Source organism: Lytechinus pictus, chromosome 7 (assembly GCF_037042905.1).
Source record: "Lytechinus pictus isolate F3 Inbred chromosome 7, Lp3.0, whole genome shotgun sequence".
NCBI lineage: Eukaryota > Metazoa > Echinodermata > Echinoidea > Temnopleuroida > Toxopneustidae > Lytechinus > Lytechinus pictus.
The window spans coordinates 39,142,465-39,161,010 of record NC_087251.1 but is presented as its reverse complement, the minus strand read 5'-3'; the positions used below and the strand labels follow the sequence as shown (position 1 = coordinate 39,161,010).

General features: G+C 34.6%; 1 protein-coding gene across 2 annotated transcripts in view; it reads left to right on the top strand.

The window, feature by feature from the left end:
- LOC129265209 (serine/threonine-protein kinase MRCK alpha-like) overlaps window positions 1–14,813 on the top strand; it is a 48,121-nt gene extending 33,308 nt beyond the window's left edge. Inside the window, exons 30-33 of one of the 2 annotated variants that reach the window (XM_064102657.1) lie at window positions 349–369; window positions 6,039–6,126; window positions 6,570–6,825; window positions 8,047–14,813. In XM_064102657.1, the coding sequence (XP_063958727.1) occupies window positions 349–369; window positions 6,039–6,126; window positions 6,570–6,825; window positions 8,047–8,111 (430 nt within the window). In that variant the 3' untranslated portion in view covers window positions 8,112–14,813. The remainder of the gene's footprint in view (window positions 1–348; window positions 370–6,038; window positions 6,127–6,569; window positions 6,826–8,046) is intronic. The other variant, XM_064102658.1, reaches the window with a different exon arrangement.
- Window positions 14,814–18,546: the final 3,733 nt, after the last annotated feature.

The following is an 18,546-nucleotide window of genomic DNA, read 5'->3' as shown; positions in this document are numbered from 1 at the left end:
CCCAAATATTGGATGTTACCTACTTATCAATTGGTTGAAGAGGAAACATATATAAAAGGCTTTTTCTGGAATGAGTTAACCCAAGCCCTTATTATAACATCATTTTGAGAGTGTTTTTATTGTATTATTTTAATTATTCCCATCCTTGCTTCTAACATATCCCATGCAAGATAATTCATCCATCCCCTTGCTTTGTTAACTTGCATGTATCCCATTCATAATGGCTCATGTGCCTGGTTTTGCAAGAAGTTTAATAAATATCATAGCAATAAGACTTGTCTTTTACCCATGTATGTTTATTTTACATTATCCTTTTGATAAAAAAACAAAAACTTGTATGCTGAGCAGATCAACAAAGTTTCAACCCAGGTATGTAGTCTCATCCACAGACTCTAATTCACTTAGCTCCTGCATACTCATTTTTTTTAGCCCGATTCGCTTACAACTTATAGTATCTGTATATTGATTTTAAATTATTTTCATGTTTATTCAATTATTTTGTTCATGTTTTGTTGTTTATTTTTTCCAAAACATTAATTGAAAATGGATAGCATTTCTTACTGAACATATTAACAATTATCACTTCATCATTAACATTTTGTAACACTAATGATAATTGTAAGTCAATGCTACACAAAATTAAAAAAAATTAATTCTAGTATGGTTTTAATGGTAGAAAATGGCAACAACTTGCATTCGCAATGTAACTCCATTTGGTATTAATTTTGTTATGATATGAACTTTATTTTTGTTTTGTTTTGTTTACCCGTATGTGTATTGTTGATGACCTTGGTCTAGTTTTAGTTGTCATTATGGTGTAATGAATATAGGTCTTCCATTTCATTCGTCTTTGAAAGCATAGTCATTTTATACTTTGTTTCCAAGCGCTTTTAGAAATATGAATTTCAAATTTGCACAAAGAATTAACACACAAAAAAATGATGGCCACTTCAATTTTGTAAGGATGGAAAGTTGAAAAATTGATAGGTGACACTCCAGTGTAATTCACATTGGAGCCTCTTTAGCATAGCTTTAGATAAGCTTAGATAGTTGAGTTTGATTTATGCTCTCGTAGACAAGAAAAACTTTCCATTCGACTGCTATCAAAAGTTGATTATATGTAGATACTAATTAAATTTTGTAGTTTCTTCAGATAGGAATAAAATTCCCTACATTTTAGGCAATTACGGTAACAAGAATACTTCTTCTGAATCTGAAGAAACTTACAACCACGGGAACACATATGTCAAGAGATGTAATTGCATCATTTGAACCAGCTATATCAAAATCCTCACTCTCTTTTGAAGCAGATCTGTAGATTTTTATTGTGTTCTTTCATACATAGGCATTCATTTAACACTTATTTGAAAATTTCCATTGATTTTCTCTAAGCTTGTGTTGGTCAATATATTTGTCTAGTCATGAAGTCTTATTTTATGAAATGTCATCTTTGTTTCAGTCCTATTCTATCACCCTACATAAATGATCATTATCCTCTTTTATTAATATAGATCCACAACAATTTTGATTGCACTCAAAAATAATTTCATGTTTCATACATTTCCATGACTGCTGACTGTAGGTAGTTTCTAGAGGCACAGTCGTCCATCCCTTTTTTTTCGATAACTTACGGACCATTGGACAGATCAGCTTTAAACTTGTGTCTAAGTGGTTTTTTTTTGGGGGGGGGTGGGTTTCAAAATAATTAGGGGATTAATTCCAAAATGGGACATTCGTTTTGGAGAGACAAAGATATGATTAGTGTTTGCCTCTTTGCCTATGTAGTCATTGAGACAATGGGTTCTTTAATACCTGGGGAGCTTTTCATGAAACAAATAGCCCATATTTTTTTAACCAGTGTTGTAGTCAAGGCATAAACCTCCAAGGCCAAGGCCAAGGCCAAGGCTTTAATTCCCAAGGCCAAGGCTTCAATACCCAAGGCTGAGGCCAAGGCATGGAAACACAAGGCCAAGGCCAAGGCCTGAAAACCTCAAGGCCAAGGCCAAGGCCAAGGCATTTCAAACTTTAATAGGTGAGAGCGAGCGAACTGAGCGAGCAAAATTTTTGACTTTTGTACATGAAAAACAAAAATAATTTCATGGTAGATTTAGACATTATTTTAAAATAATAATATAGTAACCTTTGTACATATAATTATTATTATTATGTTATTATTAAATTATTATTATAATTTATTATTTTTTATGTGATTTACATTGCAATAATTAATATTACCACGGTCATCTGATCCTGGCGTGCCCGTTCCCAACGTATGTCATTCTCCACTCCCTGGGACAGGGGCGGCAGAACGTATTTTATTTGGGGAGGGGGGGTCTAAACCAAAAAGGGTACTTATATGTCAAAATTGGCATTTGGTGCAAACAGATGTTTTCAAAATGAGATTATCAACTACGTGAAGTAGTTGTGTATTTTGTGGAAATTAAGTTGACCAAAGCCTTTTTAGTGATTTCTCATTGATAAGACAGATATTTTGATTTAGTGGTTTAAAAAAAAATCAATTTTGAAGTTGAAAAACTTGATGTTTGGTCAATTACAGGGCTAATCACTTTTAAAAGGACATCATTGCGAGATGTTGCCAGCGCGAATCATAAGCAAAAACTTTTTGACATTGTGACATAAGAATTAAATATTTCGGGGTGTTTTTGTACTCATGAAAAAGATGTGCATCTAACTAAGAATTAAGCGCGAGCTGAAATTTTTAATATACTGACAGGTCTGCAAAGTAAGCTGTTAAGGACTGCATTTAGCATGTTTAGTGACTCATAAATATGATTGATACATAACTCACTGATCAAATAATGCGAGCGCAGAGCGCGAGCTCAAAAATTTGTGATATTCCAACCTGAAAACTGGACATTCTAAACATTTTTTTGTAAACAGGAACATATTGAGTACCTTACATGTACCTAACAATAATTGATGCAAGTGCAGAACGGGAACCAAATATTTGTGATATTCTAACCTGAAAATTCTAAACATTTTTGTAACCATGAATAGGATTAATACTGTACTAAACAATAAATGATGCAAGCGCGATCCAAAATTTGGCGATTTTCGAACCTAATTTACTATTTAAAAAAAATAAAAAAAAGAGGTCGGGGGTTCAAACCCCGGCCGCGTCAGACCAAAAGACGTTTAAAGATGGAAGTTGCTGCTACCCTGTTTGGCGTTCAATAATTAAAGGGATAGAGCCTTGTCGATCTGGCGCTGCACAGCGGCTGCCGGGCCCACGATCAATTGGGCAAAACAAATTTTAGGAGTATTTCATTTCTGGTGTCTATTTCGAACAATAAAATATGGATTGAAGGAGTAAATGTGATATTATTTTCTTAACATATTGTCACAATCTATCACAAAAATTAGCTTTTCTTAAGTTATAGTAAGAGGGTGAAAAATTTTGCTCGCTCACTTCAATTGCTTTCAACTTTTTTTGGCAGAAATTTTGCTCTATATATATGCCATGCTTGGCCCCTCAAAACTTTTGGTTCATCATGCCATTGACATAACCCATTTGGATATGATAAAATTGAAGATTGTGTTCCAGTTTACCAAATCTTTTCAGAATATCATTAATACTTAAAACATTCTTCTTGGCCAAAGGAAATAATACAATGAAAGTCCTTGTTATTATTCTTTATGAAAAATTGTTGTCAAAATTAGCTGTCAGATCTGTCAGAATTATTCCTGTCATCAAATCACTGTAATCTTTATCATAATGATTATTACCATCATTATCATCATTAGTCATGATTACAACACGTTACCAATAAATAATGCTATTTTTCATCATTACTGTTTTCTTTGTCACATACATGAATATGATGATAATTCTTGATGATGGTGATAATCACAATTTATGGCACTGCTAGTACACTTACTACTGCTGACTGGAAGTAGTGCCATTGAATATACAGAACAATTACTAATAACATAGTAACATTTATAATTACTTAATTATTTAAAAACAAATGAAAGTACAAAAAACAAAATGCCTTGAAAAAGCCTTGAAAATGCCTTGAAAATGCCTTGAAATTTCAAGGCTCAAAATCCTCAAGGCCAAGGCCAAGGCCCTCTCAAGGCCAAGGCTTGAATGTTCAAGGCCAAGGCTTTGAAAAAGTAGGCCTTAAGGCGCCTTAAGGCCAAGGCCGAGCATCAAGGCACTACAACACTGTTTTTAACTAACACCTGTTAAAAGCTACTGAATTTCTTTCATCCAATTGGCTTAGAACAAATGTCAGTGAAAATAATTGACTATTTATTTCCTGAGACACCTTCCAGATCAGCAGTATACTTTGTATTGAATGATGCACTAGTAATATAAAAATGATAAGGTCTGTATAATACTAGACATGTTAAATATTAATGTTTATATTGACATTATAAGCTGATAATTCAGATATTAGACAAAAATATAACAATGTATAACTTTGTTATCTGGTTATGTGGTAATGAGGGTTATTAATCATTCATAAGACTTAAAATGCCTGGATAACTACATAAGTTTGGGGGGTAAAATTTTAACTTTTACTAAACCTAAATAATTGTCTGAAACTACCATTACTGATGAACCATCTATAATATTGTGTAATATGGAGGGAAGAAGTATGGTGAATTATTTAACAAGATTGAGAATTTGAATCCATTGATTACAGGTCTAATAATTGTGTTTAGTATTATTCATACGTATTGTTCAGTGTCATTTAATTCATACATATATATAACAAACCCATGATTATTTTTATTCAAGCCCCATCCCCATTTTGACCATTCAGTTCTAGAGTTTAGTCGATGCATTGTTATGTTACTGAAAACAATTATGATATTACATATACATGTATAAATATTTAAATCTTTTCAATGCATTCAAGATGAATGTTTGTATTTGATGAAATATATTTTGATGTTGCATGTATTCAAACTTTCAAACATCGCACGATACAGATATTTTGTGGCAATATGATTTTTTTTTCCTATTTGTATTTTTGTACTTTTTTTTCTCTACAAATTATGATCAACTGTTGGGAAATTTGTTAATTTAATAACAATTTTTGGAAAATACAAGACTGCTTCAGGTTTCAACAATTTCAAAGTTTTTAGTTATAAAGAAGGATGAGGTAATCACATTTTAAATATGGCTGTAATTCCATCGTCAATGGATAAAGTGACAGAGTTTTTTGTTAATGCATGGTTTTCCTTCATGATTTCTAGTTTGCACAAACTGAGCTGCTTTTTGTCTTTATTAGTTTAAAGCTTCATTTTACACAGTAGACACTAAAGAAATGAATAAATACAAATCTATTAAAAAACAACTTGCACAGCTGCCTAGAAATATAATTTTAGGTATTTTATCACAAGTTGCTAGCATTAAGAATACCGGTAGATTTTTCTTCATCTTTAGATAGTCAATCCTTTTCCCGTTTATCTCTGACAAGTAATAGACGACAAGCATATGTTTGCTCTTTCTTTTTGCGATTGTTAGATATTGTAGTAGGAACATCTTTTCAAATATTGAATGATAATACATTTTTGTATACAGGAGGCATTGCTTTGTTTTCTATTAGTTTAGCCATGTCACTTAACTATAGGTGACATAACTGAAATCATCATTTGACAAAATATTTGACAAATAATATAAAGATTGGCATATAGACTTGGAGAGATTAAAGTATGTAGTGAAATTGTTGATCCTCCTATTTTTTTTTTCATCTTCTCTTTTTTTTAATTGTGAACTACCTGTAGTAAATGTGATTTAATTGAACATGGTTGCAGAACTTAAGTATTAATTCAGTTACCTTGAATTTCCATGACATTACATTGCACATGAATGGATATTCTGTCTTTACAAAAAATGTAGTTCCAATTACGTATGCCCACTTTGGCAAGTTATTTAGACTAAATTCACTCTGAGAGGAAATTATTGTCAATTTCATATGATACGTTTGCTGAGGACGCCGTATATATATTCTTATATCCATATTGATGAAATTTTCTTTTCATATTTGTTCTCATTTACACAGGAATGTAATAATATCAGCACCTAGTAACTTCAGTCATATCACCCATATGGGACCAGGAGACAGTCTGTCAAAGCTACAAGATATTCCTGTAAGTATGAATGAATCCTTCAATGGTAAATTATCACCACCACCTCCCTCCTTTGTCCTGTTCATATTCCATCCTTCCTTCTCTCCTTACTCCTACTACTCTTACCGGTCAGAGTCCTACTATTACTACTTCTCTTGCTCTCACTTCTACTTCTTCTCCTCCTCTTCTTCCTCCTCTTAACCCTACTACCCTTCTCCTTCTATCCTACTCCTCTTTCTACTCTTTCTTCTCCTTCCCCTTTACCTACCCCACTTTTTTCGGGGCAGGGGGGGGGTGTAAATAATCTGCCTCTTGGGAGGGTTCATTCAAAAATCATTCATACATTGTGAAATAGTCAATTTGAAGATGATGCCCCTCCTTTTGGTAAAAAACAAAACAAACTCTTAGGCGTCTGCCTTGAAACAATTCTGAGTTTATTCATTGTCCTTTGTCATATATTTCAGGGAACTGAGAGCAGGCCTGCACGTATCAAGAGCATGGTCGGTCAGCCGCTGCCTGTCCAGCGCGGAATACCCAAACAGAGGCCCAACACGGTCATCAACCTCAGCAAGGACTACGATCAGAACGGCCAACTGAGCATAGCGCCATCGGGGGCAGCCAACTTTGAGATAAATCTGACGTCACGGGACGGTTCGCAGGGATCGCAAGATTCACCGGATCTCTCAGGACACTCCCCGAGGCATTCCTTGGGAGAGGAAGGTAATTTGACTTATGTTTTTTATGCTGGGGGATCATTCAATATCATCAAAATTATGCGATATTGATAAAATATTGAATTTACGATAATAGTTTTATGAATCACCAAAATATTGTTGATTATGAAAAGTTCATCACTTTTTATTGACCCCAAAGGCTGCTCTGTATTGCTTTGAACCAACTCAGATCTTTGTAAGTTGGTACCTAATTGTCCGCTTTTCATGGGCAAGTACCGATGAAAACCTTTCTTTCATTCCCCCTTTTCCTGCTCTCACGGAACCGCAGCTCATCATGAACATGTAATTATAATGAATTTTTAGACCCAGTGATATATCTTGTTGTCTGTGATAATTTGCTAGCGATAATGAACTAACATTGAAATCAAGTAAATACAGAATTATCTCCCATTAAGGTACGCAGCTTACATAAGGTCAAAATGAATTTTTGCTCCTCAAACTTGCCACAATTATTCATTTTCCTTTTGTTTTCATACTCTGAAATATGGATATATAACACGAATGAAAATTAATGATTAAGAACTAATTTCTCCTTAAATTGGCAACAGTCACTGATTTTCTATTCATTTACATACTTTGAAACAAATAAAGTATGAATATAACATGTTTCAAAATTGATGATAAAAGAATCAATCTACCGAACTGTTGCCAATTTGCAATTTTCAACAGTTGTTTGTGTTTTCATTATTTTGCCAATACATTTGGGAAGGAATCCTGCATAACATGGTTGCCTAAGGTTGAAAGTGTTGTTAGCAGACACAATGCACATTTAACAATGATTATAGTTAACCTCTGTCATTGACAAGGCAAAAATGTAATTTTGAATTTTTGGGGGCTACTTTTGACAACTTGCTTCTGAAATCAATAGCATTGGATAAGCTTTAACATTGCAGTGAATCAGGATTTTTAGGGCTCTTTTTTCCACAGGGATCTTTTTATTATTTCCCAGGGATTTTTTTATCATTTGGGGAAAATCGCCCCAAGCACCTGTGTACTCTTGAGCATTTGTCAAAGATAGATTATTAGCAAAAAAAAAATTTCTTTATTTCAGCTTTCTCATCTGTCTCTAATAAATTTGGCTATGCGCCAAACCCAACCCTAAAAACAGTGGTAAGCCTCATTGGCAAATAATACACTCACAGTTGACCATCATATCTTGTGTGTCAGATTTATTAACTTTTTTTATTTCCAATTGTTTTTTATCCAGCTTCTAGTTCTGGGACGCCACCCACCCCTCATCGAACCAGCTACGCAGAGCAAGACCAATCATGAGGGCTACCGATGAAGAACACCGGAGACTTAACACCAGACACTTCTGCTTCCTCTTAGTTCATCATTCAGCGATTTCAAGTTCGGTGTTGACATCTAGACCAATGCAGTGTCATTTGTAGTAGACTGTGTTTTACACCACCCTTGTCACTGGTGTTGAAAAAAGCAATAGTGGAGGTGTTTAGTGCTTGGCACCATGGATGTGAAGATCTTCAGTAGCTATGGTGTGGGGTTGGCACTCAACACCATAGCTAAGCACTACTCACTTTACTAGTGTTAAACAAAAGGGGAGGCATTTAGTGCTTAGCACCTTGGATGTGAAGATCATCAGTAGCTGCAGTACTGAGTTAGCTCTTGACACCATTGCTGAACACTAGACTTCAAATTGCCAGCTGAACTGTGCAGAACAGCTACCTGAACACTGAAAGCATTACTACACTCCCAAGAAATCCCTCTGATGCAATTGTAGTGCTGGCCTTTAGGTGTGTTACTGGTGTACTTAGCTGAAACTTAACACCAGACTCTAACATTAATTAGTTCAGGAGTACCTGTTAAGAATTCTAATATTTTGTTTTAATGTAATTTTAACTGATTGAAGATGTAGCTTCAAAAGCAAATGTAAGAAATATAACTGAGTTTGCATATTTTTGGCTTGCTGTAAAGAACAAGGCCTAATGGTCCGTTATGGGAGTTTAGTTAGAACACATTTTGATCACCATCATCATCGACGTCATTGTCATCAGCATCATCATCATCAACAACATCCACATTATCATTGTCTTTATTGTCATTATCATCATCATCCCCCTCATCCTCAGTCATCATAATTATTGTCAACGTCATCATCATCGTCATGATCATCAACTTGCTCTTTACCATCACTTACCAATCATGTCCTTGTCAATTTTGTTTCAAATACTACTATATTAACACCTTTATTTATTGTCACAAATATCTTCATTGTCCTAAGTTATCGTACTCCATAAGGCCAACATTGTTGGATTAGAAACTATGGGTTATTAACAGTAATGGTAAGGGTATCACAGCATTTGATAAAAGAAATATAACTACACTTTACTGTTCTTTACTGCCATATGGTGCATATTTTTGTTGTCTTTTGATTGGTTTTCATACTACACAGAACTATATATTATTGATTTCAAAAATGAAAAATGACATTTAATCCCATTCAGTCATTTGAAATTGCACTTCCATGTACAATTTTCAAATTCAGTATGCATTTCATTTTATTTTCTATACTTGATAAGCGGGGAAACTAGTGCCAATCTTGATTAATCACCTAAATATTACATAAATCTTTGACTCATCTTGACTCAAAAAAGCAAAATAAAACTGTAATTCTTTGAATTTTTCTCCTCTACCCCCCCCCCCCCAAATGTATTTACCAGGTGTACTTTGGGGTGAAAAATCCAATGCGTGAGCCAGAAAACAGTTCATATGAAAAAGAATATCCTATTGTCTTTTTATAATGCGAAAGTAACTTCATTGAAATTTTTTAAAGACAGAAGTTGGTCACAATCATAATGTCTAGTATGAATGATTGATACTTATTACTTTCATATACTGTAGAACTATAGGCAGAAATACAATGTAAGCAGTATGCCATATTTTGCGGAAATACTTTCAAAGGAAATGGTAGTGCTGGAAGCTACTTAAACTAGATTGAAAATGTTGATAGGTTTGTCTGGCCGTTTGTCAAGTAATGCGCAATATGCCAAATCATGTGATTTATCCAGTTGTACTTCGAACGACCAACATATATTTATTAGAGTGAGTATGCCAATACACATGGATAAGTGAAATCATTGTTTCGTACCCTTAGGTCCTGTAGAAGCCCTCATGAATACAAATATTTCATTCATGAAAAACCAAATGAGGGAGGGTTGTAAGTACAGCATGATCCCACGACCTTCTGATTGAGTGTTGAGAGTCAGATCCACTAGACCATGACACACTTGTAGGGATTAAACTAAGGTCATCAACATTATCCCTTGTAACATCGCATTAATATTTCCCTTTTGCCTCAAATTATATCATCATTATGTAGTCCAATTCTCGTATTATTTTCAGGCTTATGCATTGTATGAGAGAATATACCCTTTTTTTTCAATGTAAAAACACCTCAAATCCGGACTATTTTGAGGTTAAAAAAGTATATGTAAAATGCAAAATGAAGATTTCTACGAAACAAAATGTCTTATAAGAATTTAATAAGTTTTTGTTAAAGTTGACCTATGAACTTGAGTTTTATTTATTATCACCATATCCGCTACAGCATTTAACTTAACTGTTTCCTGGAATAGTCTTGTATGTGTCTTTCATTAGTAAATAGAATCCTAACTTATGAAAACCAAATTCTTTTTTCTTAAGAGTGAAGAAAAAAATTTTACAAAATACTAAGATGTACTTAATTATATTTTTGGCTTCCTGTTCATAATTGTTAAATCTTTTGTTGCATATTTTGTACAAATGTGAATATTTTTGTTATTTACTACATATCTATAGAAACACATTTTTTGTGACCCTCACGAGTATTAATTGTAAATGTACCATCGTATATTTCTAGAGACCTTATCATTGCAATTCGCATCTCATGGTAATATATGGTACCTATATCCCGTATTGGTTTTAAATTCATTATTTTTATTTCATATTTCCAATTCAGAAAAAAAGGTGCCTAGAAATCTCTGTATAATGTAGGTACGAGTAGCAACAGACTAGATGCACACAGTAGTGCTGATTTTCAGTTTTAAGTACTGAAAAATGAGAATACTAATGGTTTCATGCAAAATACTGATTTCTAAAGTTACAGGTTTATCTGCTACCCTATGGTATTTCTTTGAGAATTTCCTCCCCAAAATACTGATTTTCAGCTTTTGACATACGGGACTGCCGTTGTTCAGGTTGATTTACTTCTGATGAAATGTCAGGCAAGGTGCATTGTCCCGTGGGTTGGTAGCACTGATGTAAGTTAGGTAGGTGATAGTGCCTACTGAGTGCAAGGGCTTTTGTAGGGATGCCACTTTTCAGACTACAGTCTGAATTCAGACCTTTCCAACATATTTCCGGCCATAGGAAACAACTTTTTGATGTAGGAGAGGGGTCATTCTAGATGATTTCAGACTTTTTGTTTTGTTATCAAGCCCAAGCGGCATCCCAGCTTTTGGCTTGTAGCTTGATGATAATCCTCGCGAGTTTCGGAAGACCATATTTGTCAAGAGAGCGTGTCATGAAGCAGCTCGTAAATAATTTTCACCAACTAACTTGCTCTGGATCAATCAGATTCAAGGGTTTTAATAGCTTATAACAGTTATCAGTGGAAAAATCACTATTTGTTTGATGAAATGCTCCCTCGTTCTATGGGGTCCAGTGTTTAAGCATGGATATAGACAGACCTGGGTGTGCTACTAGTGTCTCTATGCTGTAATGCGTGTTTACCTGTGTTATACAAGTGTGCAGGAAACAAATCAATTATAATCTGACATTTTATTCAGTCAAATTAGGAGAGTGCCATATGGTTCAGTAATAAGGCTAGCTGCCCAAAGTTGTGGTGTTTAGATCACGTACAAATGATAAATGTAGAAGGTGCGGTTCGGCTGATGTTCATTAGTAAATTATTTTCCTAGAACAGTGGATGCAGGCGAAATGCACACCCCTTCTACATTAAAACAATCACCCATTTAACATACATATTATTATACCTGTATCTCTGGAGAGCACCCATGTACGAAAATAGGTATATTCTCTGGTGCGTGTTTCTTGTGCTATATGATGCATCCGTGTGTAGCTCACCTAACACAGAAGAACATATTCCAATCATGCGTAATTTCAAGAACAGATTTTTGAAACGCCCGCCTGGTTGGATAGGCCTATTCAACAACATTGGCCTTTCATATTAGGGATGAATAAAGAGGAAACTATACTACTATATATTAGTAAACCAGTTTCCACAATTAATTGCCGTATTTCTGTTTATGATCAAAATATTGAAACAAGACAAAATAACTTTTAAGGTCTCAAGGGCGATGGCCAGAGTATTTAAGCATTTTTATTTTTAATTCTCTCTTTACAAACAATGTTATTTGGGGAAGTACAATGAATATGGATATTAATATTTTTTAATCATGTATTAAAAGTGAAGTGTAATTTGGCAATGTAATTTGACATTTTGATTGTTTTTTGTAGAGCTGTTTAATTGTTTAGGCAAGGTGTTTATCTCATTTTCTTACTTAACTAGGAGGTAAAACAATATGAAGCAACAGTACTATTAGAAACAAAATATTCTTCTTTAGGCATCTTGCTAATTGTAATTTGATTATAATGAATGTAGGGAAACTGTAGTTAACACAATTAATGGTTCTTAATAAGAGAAATTGAATCTAATACTGCTTATTAATGAATGAGATCTTAATCATTAACAAATACAATTGTAATGGGACAATGCGGACCGTGCAGTGAAAATGTTCATATTCCATTTTTTAAAATGCATTTAGGTCCAATTTATCCTTGTACAAATATATAGAATATTGTGTGAATGATGTTTGGAATTGTGTGATCAAATAAGATGCAATTATTGCAACTCATTACCTGCTTTAGGCCCATATCTATAACTTGATGCCCCGGTCATACCTACGAAACCGACTCTAAACCGACCGATGGTATGCTAATCAAAGTAATGTAGTAGCTTTGGTAGGTCTGGGTTGGTTTCCTTGCTATGACTGGCATTATAATTTTTAGTCAGTCCACAGGTTTGTGGGTGAAAATTTGATTATATTTAATTCTGTGACCTTTAATTTAGTTTCTTTGTATTTTTCTTTCGTGCATGCTGTAGTCAGATTATTTTTTTTCTTTCTTCTGCTGTCGTTTACGAAATGAAACATGGATTGCCAAGCAGTCATGTTTCCATTGCAGCAATGCGAAATGGGCTTTATACTAGAGCGCTATTTTTCTTTTCTTTGTGATTAGGTGCAACCAATTGAAATTAATCTTTCATTTCATACATTCAACTGACTATGATAACGCATTGTGCTTCTGATCATGGCCTGTAGCATAAAGCATAGCAATTGATCGTTGGGCTAGTTTCTACGATTGATTGCCTTGATTATTGTGTTTTATCAACTGTAAAAATCAGTCCTACAATTAATCGCTAAGCTTTAGGTCACCGGGTCAGTTTGATTTTACTTAGAAATTACAGGATTGTTTTTATTTTCATGAAATGACAAATAAGGGGCCTGTTTCATAAAACTTGTTACAATAACAGTTTAAAGCTACTGAAATCATTTGATTTGATTGGCTGATAGTAAACTTGTTATTCTAACAAACGTGTTATGAAATGGGGACCTTGAACTAGATGTACCTGTTCTATGTGGGGGTGTGTTTGTGTGTGTGATCTGTTAAGAGAGAGGGTCGTGATTTAGGAGAAGTGAAAATTTGAAATACATTGCAATTTGTTGTGATTGCTTTTTACCCGTGCTTTTTAGGATAAGCTGAAATGAAAATAGTCCTTTGTGCCAGACAGTGTTGAAATGGCTTTAATATTTTGAAGGCTTTTGTAGAAGTATGCACAGTGCCACTGCTTTGTTCGATCGATGAAACTCGTTGGGAAGGGAATCAAGGAATTTTCTGGAGGTTTATTAAATCTGCATGAGCTCAGGCTGTGATTTATTTAACAGACCAAAGCAAAGCAACCTCAATATTAAGAATGTATCAATGTCATTGTCAAGGTCAAACAGTTCAAAATAGAATCAGAGTGGCACTGTGATAGAACTAATGAAATCTGCAGGCTAGCCAAAAGTTTGAGTCTTCCAAGCCTGTTTCTCTCTGTTTTTCCTCTCGTTCTTGCTCGCCATTTATTTCGGTGTGAAAAACTGACCACTATTCTTCTTTGTCATAGTTATTCAATTATAAGGTTTTATTCTCTTTTTAGTGAGACCTATTGACGATTGCTGTGAGTATTGTGTGTGCGCTTCTGCATCTTTGCAGATGTATTTATACCATACCATCACAAGATGGTGGCAAAGTTTATCTGTTTGATGACTTTAAACATAGGGTAAGATAAATTATTTACCTCATTTTAAAATTGTCTCGAGGTTTACATGTAGGGGGCAAAAAGAGTACAAACAGTTAACTGTATGCAAAACTGGTATTGGAATTATTTCCTGTATTCGTAGATGATAACAATGTTGAGTTTTATTAATGCTTTGTTTTTTAAAGAGAGAAGAAATACTTTGCCTTGCTAGTTGATGAAATTGAGATAAATGTTAAACATAGATGTGTCTATAGGTAAACTAACTATATAAAAATGAATTACAGTAATGCGTGTACACTTTTTGAGAAGTAGCTTATTAATGTAATTATAATAACTTGTATTATTTATATGTATCAAATATGAGGTTTCTTACTCGTCGGCTCATTTTCCTCTGCAGATATAATGATGAGTGGAATATGATTATCTATGTATTTAAAAAAATAATAATGTATGTTTGTGTATATTAACTGGATGACAGGAGAAGCAGTGTACTGTATATTGTATGTCAGGTTTTACTACATTTGTTAATAGTATTATAATGTGATGAGGAATTTAAATGAATGAGCAGTTCTTGAAGTAACGAGACGGACGGTTTTTGTTTCATCTGCACTAGTTGTTACAAAGTGAAAGAGAATATACAGCAGGTACAAACAGGATATATTTTGTGATTTATTTCTTTATTTTTGTTGTTCATGTGTCAGCAGTGACATGTTGCCTTGACATTCTAAATGAATGAAAGAGAGAATGAGTAGAAGTGGATGGGATAAAGAAAATCAAAAGAAGAAGGGGATAAAAGGAAAATGAAGGTGGGAAGAAAAGGCCATGCTAGAACGACCCTGCACCCATACCCCCTGATTTTTTTCCTTTTAAATGGGAGTCCAGGGCCCTCCCAGTAATTAATACATTTGAAGATATAACGAAAATAGAATGATGAAAAGAATAATAATAATAATAATAATAATAATACAGGTATATTTACCCAGGGAAGCCGCTTCAGTTCCGAAAACTGTTCTCCCAGCGGGCCCTGCTATTATTATTACCCCGGCTTTAGCTGGGCTGCCTAGGCGCTCAAAGCATTCAAGGAATTTCTTCCTACCGGGTACCCATTCATCTCACCTGGGTTGAGTGCAGCACAGTGTGGATAAATTTCTTGCTGAAGGAAATTACGCCATGGCTGGGATTCAAACCCACGACCCTCTGTTTCAAAGTCTGAAGACTAATCCACTGGGCCACAACGCTCCACAAAAGAAGGGAAAGAGAATAAAAAGAGAAAGAAGAAAAAAAGAATTGGCCGAAAGGCAGAGTGTGTAAAAGGATAATATCGGTCATTGATTTTCACATAATTGTGAATCCAAGACCAAAAGCCTTTTTTTTTTTTTTTGGCTATACCTGGTACCATAAAAATTGATTAGGAAGGGAAATTGTAAGATATGAGGCAGATCTAGGCCTAGGGAGCCAAAGCGGCTGCTGTCCTCTGTTGGCAGCGGGAATATAAAGACAAAAAGAAGGGAGAGGAAGGAAGTGATAAGAAAAAAAAAAGAAAATGAAGAAAAATTAAAGGGGGAAGAAAATGACGGGAGAATTAGCAAACATCAAACCTTTTGGCCTTTTCAGGTCAAAATAAAGATTGCGCTTCGTACGCACATTACACGTTAAATACATCCTATTCATAAGGATTACATGGAGCTTATTTGTTCTCATGTAAATGTGAAAATAAAAAGTTAAGTTTGCTCTTCAAACTTTCATTAGTCTTTTTTGTAAGATACGCATCCTACTCATACAAAAATGTGTTTACAGTTCTGAATGTACTTTTAAAAAAAATTAGCTCGCGCTTCGCGCTTACATTGTTTTTGTATAGGCCTTCTGACATACGTTCTGTTCATGAATTTGTACAATAGGCCTAATCTTAAAATTTCCTTTTGGAGGTAGCCCTTTTCCTTATAGACAAGTTCGTAGTTACTTTATGGACAATTTGGTCAAATGACCTTTCACTTCTTTCATTATGATAGGCAAATTTCATAGCAAGATATTACGTAAGCATGCCTTACATAGCAGTATGAAGAAATTGAATAGACCAGGGGAGCGTTTCATCAACATTTTCATCCGTCAAGTTGTCAGATCTGACATCTTTCCCTGATTTTGATTGGTTGAGAGGCATTGTTCCTATGGTAACTGTCGGATAAAATGAGATTTGTCGGATAAAACGTCCGACAAGTCCTTTCATGAAACGCCTCCTAAAATAGCACATCAATGAACACTCTATGAAGCAGGGGCGGATCCAGGATTTTTCGAAAGGGGGGGGGGCACATTTTCCCGAGGAAAAATTTGACAAGCAAAAAAAAAAGGTTTTAACCCAAAATAAGGGGTATTTCGTCCACAAACAAATTTGACAAGCAGAAAAAAAGGGGGCACACTTCTGTTTTAAAGGCATTTTTACATTTAAAATTTTAATTGTGCCTCTCAAGGGGGGACGGGCCGGCTGTGCCCCCCCCCCCTGGATCTGCCAGTGCTATGAAGGTATTTGTTGCATTTCTACTTTGAATGCATATTAAAGCATGTTGTACAACGTACTTGGCAAACTGGACCAGTCGTTCGTCGACGCATTGTTATTTTTGTTGATGTAAATGAAAAACCCAATTCGAAAGAATATATGAATAATCAAGACAACAAAGTTGGTGCTTATCTCATTAAATTTTAAACCACCATTGTCACTTTAGTACCAATGACCTTCCTCTGGTTATGCGCAGAGTGGAACTACGTACGAACTGGCTTATTGGCATAATATCACATTCATGATTACAAAAGATGATTTGAATATTTTTCTGTTTAGTATATTAACTTAACTTTTAGATTGCACTCCACGCCTGCATTATAGTAAGATGCATACCGTATTCATGCTTTAAATATACCAAAAGATTTAAGCTCGCGCTTCGCGCGTGCATTATTTACTTATTAAGATATGTACCGTTTTCTCGTCAGAATTCAAACAAAATTTAGCTCACGCTTCTGGATCACATCATATGTTTAATGATATAATTAACATCTTCATTAATTCATAAGTTGTTTGGAATCTCCTTTTGAGGTCAGTATTTAGGCCTATACATTATATTTAAAAACAGGTAGCGCTTTGCTCTCGCACTATTTAGTGATATCCTTATAAATTCGCACGGTTACTGAAATGTCCCATTATCAATTTATCAAAAATTAGGTCGCATGATTTGTTTTGCGTTATACTAATCCTTTTCATTAATCTAAACTGTGCTTGAAATATCCCGGTTTCAGGTCGGGAAAAATATTACCTCGCGCTTCGCGTTCGCATAATTTCTTTAGTTGTATACTTATTCTGTTCATATATTAAAGCAATTTTCAAATGTCCCGTTTTCAGGAAAGTATATCAGAATATTTTAGCTCGCGCTTCGCGCTCACGTTATTCAGTTAGTGGCTTATATTTACCTTTTTCATGTATTCAAACTGTGCTTGAAATGTCACTTATTTTTTCAGGTCAGTATATGTGCTTCGCGCTCACATATGTTTGTTAGCTGAATAGGACCCGTATGTGCAAGTGAGTGAGTGTATGTATATTTATACTTGCGTATCTGTAAGGATCTGGGATTGGAAAGCAAATATGATATCACTATCTCCTTTTTTCCAAATATATTTATACATATAAAAAAAAGTAAGCACAAAAAAGGAAAATAAAAAAGAGTATTTCTTTTTTTTTTACAAAAGAAGAAGACAATGATAGTCATAATTTGACGAATTTTCCAAATTCATTACCAGTCCCCCATTCCTGACGCCTATACAGGCGCGTATCCAGGATTTTGCACCCCGTGGGGCCCGACCTAATTTTGGCGCCCCACCCCCCCCCCCCCGCCAGACAATCATAGGTGCCTTAAATGCATGTTGAGTTATCTTATTTCATAATCACGTGAAAAAAGCAATCGAAGACCACTTTTTTATGTGTTCATGAAAAAAATATCCATGAATATGTTGTAATACCACATTTTGAAAAGAATAAATGCGACCAGAAAACATAGAATTTTAATTTAATTCAATTTTAATTAATTTCAATTTTTTATTTTATTTAATTCAACTTCTCATCAGAGTGGTAGGCCTTACTAAGATTATTTGTGCGGGAGCTGTAATTTTCTTTACCAGGGGAGATATTTTCATGTATAAGTTTCCCGATCGGACATTCTTAACATCATGGGTAAACGTATATATATATATATTACAATGTCGATGCGAGCGCGAAGCGCGAGCTGAATTTTTTTTTAATTTCTGACCCAAAATTGGACATTCTAAGCACTTAACCATGAGCAAAATTTTTTTTATATTTTAAGGATGGGTTTCTATCTAAATAATTGATGCGAGCGCGAAGCGCAAGCT